This window comes from Notamacropus eugenii, chromosome 4 (genome assembly GCF_028372415.1).
Source record: "Notamacropus eugenii isolate mMacEug1 chromosome 4, mMacEug1.pri_v2, whole genome shotgun sequence".
Taxonomy (NCBI): Eukaryota; Metazoa; Chordata; class Mammalia; order Diprotodontia; family Macropodidae; genus Notamacropus; species Notamacropus eugenii.
The window spans coordinates 356,376,172-356,388,442 of NC_092875.1; the positions used below are offsets into that span (position 1 = coordinate 356,376,172).

General features: G+C 33.7%; 1 protein-coding gene across 1 annotated transcript in view; it reads left to right on the forward strand.

The window, feature by feature from the left end:
• ADCY2 (adenylate cyclase 2) overlaps nucleotides 1-12,271 on the forward strand; it is a 523,876-nt gene that overhangs the window by 467,027 nt on the left and 44,578 nt on the right. The window contains exons 18-19 of the mRNA XM_072605397.1: nucleotides 315-484; nucleotides 10,279-10,363. Of these exons, the coding sequence (XP_072461498.1) occupies nucleotides 315-484; nucleotides 10,279-10,363 (255 nt within the window). The remainder of the gene's footprint in view (nucleotides 1-314; nucleotides 485-10,278; nucleotides 10,364-12,271) is intronic.

The following is a 12,271-nucleotide window of genomic DNA, read 5'->3' on the forward strand; positions in this document are numbered from 1 at the left end:
CTGAGGCAGATCAAAACTCTTAAAGGAGTCCTTGAAATGTCAACATTTCCACAGTCTTTAGGGCAGGCATCATTTAGTTGCACTACTAGAAGACCCACCATTCAGGTTAGACCAGATATGAACTAGTCTCTGGAGATTGAGGGATGAAACGTTATTGAAAGAGATATTTGTTTTGTGTTAATCTTTGATATGAGTTTTAGCTACATGAGGTTTGGAAGTTGACAGTATAGTGTTGGTGGTGGAATTGAGTTGGTTCTTCTGATTTCTCAGATCAGATTCTAAATAAGTTTCTTGTTTTTCCCCCCATGTTCCAGTACTTCATTTACAGCTGCATTCTGGGCTTGATATCTTGTTCTGTTTTCCTGCGGATAAACTATGAATTGAAAATGATGATCATGCTAGTTGCACTCGTGGGTTACAATATCATCTTCTTACATACTCATGCCTCTATACTTGATGACTACAGTAACATTGTCATTAAAAGGTGGGTTGTTTTCTATTTACATAAAATCTTTTCATTGGTAAATAGTAAAAAAAAAAAAGAGTAGTGAGAAAATTCAAAACAGGAAGATGATTGTTATTATTCCATTGTTATAATGTGGCAATTATGGAAATTGAGAATATCCTTGAAAATTATTTATGAGAGTTTTTACATAGTAATTACAGCAGTGGAACTAAAAGGAAATTATTGGAAGCGAAAGTTTGCATAGATGTTTGTTACCATATGACCCAAAATACATCTGTATAACTGTCATGTTATTAATTTGAGTTATGATTTAGTATTGGACATCATGATTTGAAGAGAAGAGATTTCCTACATTGTGCTAAGGTTGAATGATAAAATATATAATTGATTTCTATACTAGAGAATTTGGGGGGAGGGGAATTGGACTTCATTAATTCTTGCTGGTCTTAATATTGTTCCTGAAAGTTGCATTAGAAAATTATCTATTTTTACTTATAATTTCATATATGCTTATTTATCTAATTACTAAATTTTGTTCTTATTGGAAGAATTATCCTCATTAGGAAGTACATTATGTACCACAATTTGTTTAATCAATTCCCCATTGGATGGGCCTCTACTTTGTTTCCAGTTCTTTGTTACAGTCAAATATGCACTTATAAATATTTTGGCACATCTGGGATCCTTTTGTCAATGATCTCTTTGAGTATATATGCTTAGCAGTGGAATCCCTGACTCAGAGTATTTTCCTCATTGTGAGTTGCTTTAAAGAATTGTTTTACCAGTTTGCACTCCACCAATTTTCAGTCAGTCAATAGACATTTAGCAAGTGACCACAATGTGCCAGGCACTGAGTTGGAGATCCACATAAAAAATAAAAATAAAGACAACACATAAAACAAAGCTGAAAAGTGAGAGGTGAGGAGAGATACCTGACACAAGAGGCATGTTGGAGAATTCCAACGACGTCCAAGAGCAGTGTAGCTTGTGGAAAATGTGGAGGAAAATTGTTCTAAGCCTCCTCTTAAAATAAAAGACCCTAGGGGCCGTCACTATACTCTCTAGTCAGAGGGTCCAATTAGAGGAGCAAAGAGTACTGATGAGATATGAGTACCTGACAGATTAAATCTTGTCAGATAATAAGATTTCCCAGTGATGAGTTTCCTAGGGAAGGAAGGTATGACAAAGTGTCAAATAAGTTCAAAAATAAGGTGGGAAATGATATCAATGCATCCATCTTTCTACAGGTTAAGTTTCTACAATTCCTCCGATACTACTCCTTTTTTCTGGTCATCTTTGCCAAATTGCTGAGTGTGAGATGAAACCTAAGAATTATGGATGATTTAGTACTAGGAAACATGCCTAGGGAAGAAGAGATTTGAATTTCTCTTATTTTTAATGGTTTGAAGTACTCTTTCATGCCATAATTAATTCTACTGGCTTTTGTTCTTCTTCTTCTTGTACTCTGCTTCTCTGCTTCTGTTTTTGTTTTTGTTATTTTTCTAGCTAAATTTATTTGTCTCATATTACTGAACAAGAAAATTGTATTTATGTTAGTTTTAAACTTGGTCTTTAGAAGATGGTGAGCATGCCCTACCAGGCTCTAATAATAACAAGCATCTCTGGAATGAGAAACAATGTACTATGGTACCTAGAATACTAGCTTTAAGATAGAAAGGCAGGAGCTCAAGTCTCAGTCTTTGATCTTTTCTAGCTGTTTGACCGTGATAAGTCTTTGAATCTCAGGAAACTTTAATACTTAGATTTATACTTTAGACAAGTTGAAGGCTCTACATCAAGAAATTCAAAGAGCTGAATCTCTCTTCTGAGAAGGATCAGAATCATTGCCTTCAATATGTTATATTAGTTATTTCCTTAACAATTAATTATTTAGGTACCAATTCAATCCAATAAGCATTAATAAATATCTATTTTGTGCCACGTACTGGTGATACTAATAAGAAAAAGAGAGAGCCACTGCCCTCAAAAAGCTTACAATAAAATGGGGGAAGACAAAGTATAAAAGAAAACTGAAAAGTATGAGAGTGGCCCAAGGGGCATGCTGTTCTATGGAGTGGAAGCCATGTAGAATTGATGATGGAGAGTGGAGTTACCAAAAAGGTGGTAAGCTTTCTATAAAGGAAGATTTTAGAAGGAGTTTAGTGCCCTATCCTCCAGTCTTCCAATCAGAGGGGAAAGACAACAAAGCATGATTTGAGAAAGTATAGCATATCCAAACCTGAATAAGATTTTCTTCACAAATAAGAGCAAATTTGGGGAATCTAAGCTAAAGAGAATATATTATCTCAAATAATTTTCATGATAGTAAAGGAAATATCACAAAACTCATCTGGTTCACCCCACCTCATTTTACATATGAAGAAACTGAGACCCAAAAGAAGTTAAGTGACTTGCCCAAGATCACAAAGCTGTAACCAAAAGAGCTAGTATTTTATCCCAGGTCCTCTGGTTCAAAATTGGATGCATTTTCCACTTCTTCAAATTCAACCAAAAGTCAAGCAATTCTTTAAAACTATATGAAAATCAGCCATTATATGATTATAAATTCTGTCTTGGTATAATTCTTAGGTTTTACTACTTAAAATATTGTGTAGAGATGTGCATTTCTCTACATTGTGAACAGAGGTGAAATGTTCTTCCACCAAAACATTTTCCATAGGATTTTTTTTTCTTTTATGCACTGGAATCAAATTTAGACCAAAAGTGAAGTGGATTAAATTTTCTTTCTCCTATTCTATTTTCAGTGAGAGACATGGAGTTGTTGCATGCAGTCTTTAATGTTAGATTAAGTGGAAGGATAGAAGGAAACCCTCTAGGTTATTTTAAGATAATAAGAGTAATAGTTAATATTTATATAGTGTCTACCATGTGCCAGGCACTGAGCTAAGTACTTTGTCTCATTTGATAAATAAATGTCTTTTTCAATTTTCTTTCCAATATTTCCACATTTCCCAATGTTCTAAAGATGGTAAGCTTAAACAAATGACTGAACATTGATTCTTTAGTCAATATTTTCAATCCCAGGTTTTCAAAAGAGTAAGAATATTCTGTCTTCCATTCTATAAAATTCAATTATTTATAATAAAATTACATATTGTACATATGCAAGTGTAATATATTTACCTAAGATTTTACGGTTTAACAAGTGCTTTTCTTATACTAACATAAAATTAGTATTGAAAACGTTTTGCTCCCATTTTACAGGTGAGGAAATAAGGCACAGAGAAATTAAGTGCTTTGTCCAGGGCCATTGATTAACAGAGAGTACAGTGATGTTCTGAGTCCAGGTTATCTGAATTGGAGGAATTGAAACCCAGTTGTTATGATTCCAAGTCCAGGGCAAATTATACTACAATATGCTACTTCCAGTTGGTGACAGTGAATTCTTTAACTATTTGTAATTAAATTAAATTAATTTTATGAATTATGAGCAAACATCAGGGCAAGAAATAAAAATTTCTCATAAACTTTAAACATATTAGGAAAAACCAAGATGTTTGTTTCCTGTGTTATAGAAAGAAATCTAGTATTAAATTCCTAAATAAAGCATTGTCATCTATCATTACTCAGGTGCACATGAATCTATGATGTGTTCTGAATTTCCATTTATTAGATTTAAAGATCATGAATATGGTATAAATCTGAAGCAAAATAAGAAAATTAGATTGAGAAATTTCTGACGGGGAGAAAATGACTTCCAGAGAGTGGGTTGAGTACTTTGGGAGACACATAATCTCTCTAAATAGCATCACCAGGAACACTAGAGTAGATATTTACTAATAATACCTGGAATTTTACAGCACTCCAAATTTTCTTCTTGGGGCTTTATCATTATCGTTCTGTTTCTGTCCTCAAACCATCTCAGTGAGGTATACTGAACCAGTATTATTTATAGATTTGGAACTACGTAGGGGACCGAGGCACAGAAGGGCCAAATGATTTGCCCTTATTCTAGAAAATGAGTTCATGATAGATACAAAAGAGGAATCCATTTCTTTTGCTTCCTACTTCTGTTCCCTTTTCTCTTAAAAAAAAGCTTCTCAACCTAGAGTATATGAACCTTGTTTTTTTTTCAAATAGTATGATAACTATTCAAAGTAATTTCCTTCAGAATCCTATGTATTATATACATTGAAAAGAGTTCTTCTGAGAAAGGGTCCATGGGTTTCACCAGACTGTCAAAGAGGTCCAAAAAAGGGCAAAAACCCCCATTTGTAGTTTCCCTTTTTTTGTTTTTGAATAAATGAGGGAGATTTTATCAAATACTTTTTTCTTTGTCTATTAATATAATGTTGTGTGATGTTTATGTTGATAACATGTCATTGATCAGGGTTCCTTGATCAACTCCCCACTATGTATTTTCATTATGATTATGTTCATTGTTAATCTATCTATCATCAATCGATTTATATCTCCAACTTGGTAATAATGAATAAGTTTTGAGACAATGTTTTGGTCTCTTTGCTAATATTTTATTTTAAACATTTTAATTAATAATCACTAGTGATCTGGCCAAATGTAAAAGTATTTTATTGGGGGGGAGGGTTGTGAGTTATTTTCATGTTTTGTTTATTTACCTAAAATAAATCAAACTTCACTAACATTGATAGCTTAAAATAAATGACAGAGATTTTCACAGTAGAAGTTTGTAGCCAGCACCTGACCTCTACAAGCTTCACATTACTTATATGTCATGTAATATGTAGAATAAAGCTGTATTCTTGCAATAATTTCATTTTTAGGAAATTAATTCTTATTTTACCTACATAAAATAAAAAAGGACATAGCAGAGTATTCTTGAAGTTCTATGGATTGTTCACTTTTTTTCTCTCTCTCTGTCCTTCTCTACAACCTAGGGAAAGGATCATCCTTGCCCTACCTGAGAAGTTTATTTTTAGGCTCAAGTATTTTAAGTATTTAATCTATTTTCTCACTTCCATTTTGTACTAAAACTCTTGAAACCAAGGGTCAAGTTCATTCAGTTTCAGTATTTTTAGCTTTCTTAGCTAAATCATAAAGTATAATCATGGTGTGTGCTACTGTAGGGATATATACCATTCAAAATTCCAAAGAGAAATATTCTCCAAGATACAGGTTAGAGATGGGAAGGACTTCAAAGAGCATAGGATCATAGGCCAAATAAACTTAGATGTTGAAAGGGCCACAGAAATCGTCTATTTCAATCTTTGCACTTTACAACTCAGGAAAATAATGTCAGCGAGGTGAAATCACTTGCCCTGAACTATATAAGTATGTGTTAGATCTTAAATACTCAGACCCAGGTCTAGAGTTCATTTGAAGATGTTTGGCTAATACTTTTTTTTAAGTTAGAAATCTTATCTCTTCCATTACATTAAAACACATTACAGATATGCTTAGCTATCCCAAATATAACAGCGATAGCTAATCTTTAGATAACATTTTCTGTGACATAGGCAATGTGCTAAGCACTTTACATTTATTATCTCACTTGATTCCCACAACAATTCTGGGAAATTATATGGTTTGTCCTTCATTCTTGAAGAGGATAATGACCCTTTGGGAAATAACTGCTAATATTATCTCTAATTGACAGATGAGGAACCAAAGGCAAACAGAGATTAAGTGACTTATCCAGAGTCACACAGTTACTAAATGGCTGAGGTTAGATTTGAACTGAAGTCTTCCTGACTCCAGGCCTGATGCTATATCCAATGTATCACTATATTCTCTTACGGTTGGGAAAGACAGCTTTCAAATACAAAAGTTAGAACAGATGATTAAAATAGATTATATTTACTTTTTAAAAAATAGAAGGTTTTCATATAATAGATGAAGCAACATAGTACTCTAGGAGGCAGCAATTGACAAAGTCTCATGGGTTTTTTTTTTAGAAAAGATAGTGTGTTGATGGTGAGATGATAGTATAATTATTTGGATTAAGAAATATTTGAAAACCTGGGTTCAAAGAATACCATTAATAATTCAAAGACAACTTGGAAGGAAGTCTCCAGTGAATTATTTGGCCCAGTGGTACTTAGCATTTTATCAGTAACTTAGATAAAGGTATAGATGATAGCATGTTTATCAGAGATTCAGAAATCACCACTAGCACAATGGATTTGAATTTGAAATCAGAATTTGAAAAGAACCTGATAGATATACCAAGTAAGGTAAAATTTAAGAAGGATAAGTTTAACATTTTACGTTTGGATTCTACAGATCATCCTCATAAGTTTAAATTGAAGGAGGCATAGTAGACAACAGTTCAATCCGAAAATAATCTAGGGGTTTATAGTGGACTATAAGCATAATATGAAGCAACAGTAAGTTATGTTAGCCCACAAAAACCTACTACAATACAATATTTGGCTGGCTGAAGAGAGGCATAATGTATAGGGGTAAGAAGGCAATAGAAACAGAGTTTCTGCCCTGGTCAGAACTTGTCTGGAGTGTTATGTCCAGTTTTAGGTGCCACATTTTAGGGACATTGGTAAGCAGTAGAATCTACTGAGGAGTGCAACCAGTATGATGAAGGTTCTCAATTTCATACCATATGAGCATCTTTTGAAGGAGCTGAGGATGTTCATTCTGGCAAAGAGAAAACTTGGATGGTTTTCTTCAAATATTTGAAGGGATCTCACGTGGGAGACGGAAAAATTTGTTCTGTTTGACAATGGCAAAATAAGGGCATAAGAAGAAGAAATAGAATGAAGTTGAACAGACAAATTGTAAGTTTGAAGTAAAAAACACTCTCACTCCATAATGAGCTATTCACATAAACTTTTAGAAACTTAGTCTCTTCATGTGCAAAATGGGGATAATAATATCTGTACTGCCCTACAGGGTTATTGTAAGAAAAATGATTTGCAAACCTTAAAGGACTCTATGACCAAGTTATTCCTGGATTATCTACAATTCCTTTGAACTCTATGATCTAACTACCTTAGTCAAAATTTAAATATATCCCTTCCCTGTTGGGAAGCTATAAATACATTATTTAAGTAAGTATTATTTGGCAAAAGTTCACATTTAATAATAATAACTTATATGTATAAAGCACTACTGTCACTTGCTTATAGTTGTGATGCTATCAGATTCCAGATCTCAGATAAAAAACATCTAAAGTTATCATATCTTTATGCTTAGAAAGCCCATGTAAGCTCTAAAGATCCTTATCTCAATGTCTATTCTCACTGACAAGTCTCAACTTACACAGCAAAGCTACACTCCCATCCCTACCACCCCACCCCCTGACTCCTGAGTTGTAGGTGTACCCTTGGAGGATTCAGGAATAATTCTCTAATGCTATCAACTAGAGCTTCTGCCAGTTTATTTTTCTGACTACTCAAGATTATCAGTTTAGGACAATTTAGTCAGTCAACCTTAAGTAGTTCCAGAGAGAGGTATTTACTAAGATGATACTATAAGACTGGTTCAATACAAAAGATCCCTCCAAAAGTCTATGATACATTGTCTTAAAAGTACATATAGAGTCTAGAGGAAAGTGGGTTCAGGCTTAAGGAAATATGTGACAAAGGGGTTAACTTATAACTTCTGGTTGTTGCCACTCTTTTTATTCATCTGGGGCTGAAAAAGTTCATCTCAAGCATAGTGAATCTGTCTTTTCTCTCCTTGGCTTCTTATACAGATTCTATTACAATCTTTGCTTTCCTGGGGCAACAATACTGATGGGAAAATATGAAATCCAAAATCTTCCATAATTGTATAAACTCACAACTTCTCATTCTAACTAAAGTCAAGGGAGGACCAGGAAGTGTCAATGGAAACTTGGTCAGGGCCAAAGTCAAATCTTCTTCCTTCCTTCCTTGCTAGCTCTTACTCAAGATGTTTTCCTGGAAAGGTTCACCTTTCTTTCCTGTTCATCACTAGCTGGAACTCTCTAATTAAAACTAACTCAATACTTATACACAGGACCTAAAGGATGTAAAGAAATCCCTCAGCCAATTGAAACATACTATTTTGGCATCATTCTTTTTAATCCAATTGCTTTCATCAAAGACTTTTCACACAATCTAAAGCCTATGAAAGAAAATGATTGATTACGCATTTTAATCACTTACTTTAAGATAGGATAACTTGATTACTATCAATCAACTCTACTTTTATAGTTAATACTCAAAAGAGAAAATTATGAACCCCATGAAGATTTGTGATAGTAAGTTATTTTTCAATGACAGTCAAAAAGATCTGGTTTCACACTTGTTGACTGCTAAATATAGCACTTCAAAGTTGTGAGAATTAGATTTACTAAGAGAAGAGGTATTAAACAAGTACCCACTACAACCTTGGGCACTCATGGTAGAAAAAGCATGTAGACCATGGCAAAAATCTTCCCAATCTAGCAAGGAAATTTCCAGAGTACATTATAAAATAATGAAACCAAGGACATGTCCTTGCTTCTCTTCTCCTGAATCCTTTTTGTATTCTCTTAATCTATTATCTTTTCCCCTACCTTTCACCTGGCTTCCTATAGTTTTCAATTCATGTAACTCACTATCACTTTTTGTCACTCTTCTATCACAATTATTGAAAAATAAGAGAACATGTATAGCTTTAAAAGGAACAATACCTTTTAAGTTTTGTATTTCCTTTTTTTTCTATTTTTGGAAACTGGGTTTTCCTATCTCTCCCAGGTTGGAAATGCACCACTCATTCATTAGCCCAATCCCAATATTGATGGTATAGAAGCTTTAGCCTGCTCTGCTTTTCTGACCTGGGTTAGTTTACTCACCTTTAGACAGTTTGCTGACTCCATATTCCCTGAGACTCACTACATTGATGCCTGGTTCAGTACAATCAACTTTAACCTTACTCTAGCTAAGAACTCCTGAGCTCAAGCAATCCAGCAGCCTCAGCCACTCTAGAATGAAGAATTTCATGATATATTGAATGACTTAGTCATTTTTGACTGTTGCAAATACCCAAATTAACTACAAAAGACATATGAAGGAAGACCTTATCTGTTTCCAAAGAAATAATTGATAACTAGAAGTGTGGATAAAATGATTACACACACACACACACACACACACACACACAAAGATGTGTGTATACATATTTGTATCTAATGGTAGACATGGGAAAGAGGAGGAAAGAAAAAAAAGAAATTGACATAATTACTTTTTTATATATTTAAAAGGAATAGCAAGTTGTACATAATTGATTTCAGTTTCATGTGCAATTATCATTTTTTAATTAGGATATGTTATAGAAATGACTTTTTAGCCCACCAATTAAAAATAAAATACATAAAAATTTTAAAAACCAAGCATGTGCCATCATGTCCTGCTCAAAGAATCTTTTAGCTAATATCAAGCCTTTTAAAAAAAAAAAAAAACAGAAATCTGTGTATGTCAATAAATAGGAAATTAAAGCAAATTCATTGCAATATAATGAATGAAATCAATGACACCAAAGCTGTATGATGTTTGCTTATGTGCAATATCTTATTGCCCCTAATATAGACTGTATGCTCCATAAGACAGGAAGAATATCTCATATATCTTTGCTCTTGTTCCTGGTCCCCCAAACTCCAACACTTACTATATCAACAGAGGGGATATTTGCTGGAATTAAATAACAGAAATGTTAACATTCTCCTTACAACAGATTAGCAAATACTGTTTCTTTTGGATAGATTAACTGGAATACTAGTCTTACTGCAGTTTCTCTCGGAGTAGGAACAAATCACACAAGTAATTCTTAATCTGAATCCTAAAATAGTTATAAATATGCACATAAGTGTGCACAAATAATTTATCTATCTGTATTTTGTTTTTGTTATATAGACCAGGCATTTGGAAAGACCTAAAGACCATGGGTTCTGTATCTCTCTTTATATTCTTCGTCACATTACTGGTTCTGGGGAGACAGGTAAGAAGTATGTTATTTCTACTAATGAGGATTTTTGTATGTACCTATGTCTTTATTTTCATGCAACCACATCTGGAAACTACATGTGTCAAAGAGAGAGGACGCAGCCCATAATGACAAGGTCCGGAAAAACAACTTGAAGGGTAAATGCTCTCAACTCTTTGACAAGAAAAGGAAGTCAAATTATGTTCTTTTAGTTCCACTTAAGCCTTAAAATAGCAAGTCGTCTTCTGAACCCATTTTTTTTTTTAAAAAAAAGTCTATAATGTTAAAAAAAAAAATGAGACGATTTAGGGGGGAAAAGTGTCCTTTGAAACATAGAATTTTTCCTTTTATTTTGAAATACATATTTGAGGTGTATTGCTGTCACTGTTTTTCTTGTTATTTTTAATGTTGGATGTTTGCAAGCAGGACGTTTAACCTAAAAGAAAGAAGACTTAGAAGCATGATCATAGATAGGCTTTAGTATTTGAATGGTTGTCACGTAGAAGAGGGATTAGACTTCCTCTCAGAGAGCAAAACTAGAAGCAACGGATAAAGATGGAAAGAAACAAGTTTCCATTTGGTGCAAAGAAAACTTTGCTAATAATTTAAGTCAGTACAATGTGGAACGGGGCACTTCGGGGGGTTGTAGGTTCCCCCTCACTAGAAGTTTTTGTTGTTGTTGTTTTGAGGCAATCAAGGTTAAGTGACTTGCTCAGGGTCACACAGATAATAAACATCTGAGGTCAAATTGAACCTCTCTGGGCCGGTGCTCTCTATCTTTGCTACCTAATTGCCTCTCACTAGAGAAAACATTACAGAGTAGATTTTTGCTTAGGTGGAAAATAGAGCACTTGAACTCTTGAGTCTCTTTCAATGACGAAATTCTGTGATTCCTTCCAAAAATTCCCTGCCCCAATACTTTATTGTGCTATGGAAATGGCCCTGAGTTGTGGAAGGTTATTCTGGTAGGGTGCCATCTCTGGCAGGTCCTTCCAAGCTAGAGTCTTAGTGCATCATACCTGCTGTCCACATCCATACTAAATGAGGAGACGTTCATTCCCATGGTTTTTGGCCACAACAACTCACCCCTATTGAAATTGACTAACCATCCACAGGGATCTAAAATCATAGGTCCTTGGGCTATTAAGATAATGACCATCCCATAAGACTCAAATAACTGGTCTATGCTTTAAAGAAGTTAAAAATAACTATGATATATAATATAGTTAGGTACTTGCTAGTGTAATATTCATACACATGGTCCCTAAGGAATAAGCCAAGATAATATACTACCTAAAAAATTAACACCTACAAAAAAATTCCTGACACCTGTTTAAAGAATTTCTGATAGAATTTCCAGACAGAATCTAACCCAGGGCCTATTTTTTTTAATAATAATTTTGTTTTCTGTTTTAAGTAGCAAAGGATGGTAGAAAGACCTGAATTCAGAGTTAGAAAAGCTGGATTCAGTTCCCGGCCCTGATATTTATTTTCTGAGTGGTCTCAATAAAATCTTAACAACTGTTTGCCTCAGTTTCCTCATATGTAAAATAGTTATAATAATACTTCACCAACTACCTCATTATTGTGAAGAAAGTGCTTTGTAAATGTAAAAGCTCTATTAAAAAAGTCAGTTATTATAATGATTATTTTCCTAGATACCAGATGTTCCAATATACTTAATGCGTTCAATAAATAATGTCGATTTGTTTGAACACAATTGTTTCTAGAAGCCGATGATAGTATTCTTCTCTCTATTTCCTTCTCAAATGTAAACATGTTGCAAACTTTTGCACTTTTCAGAATAAAATTTTCAAATAAAATTAGTATTCATGTCATCAAAATGATCATGTTTTCTAATTTGTTTTTTAATTTGCACAGTGCAGTTATTTGGGAACTTAATTATTTATTTATTGCTATCCT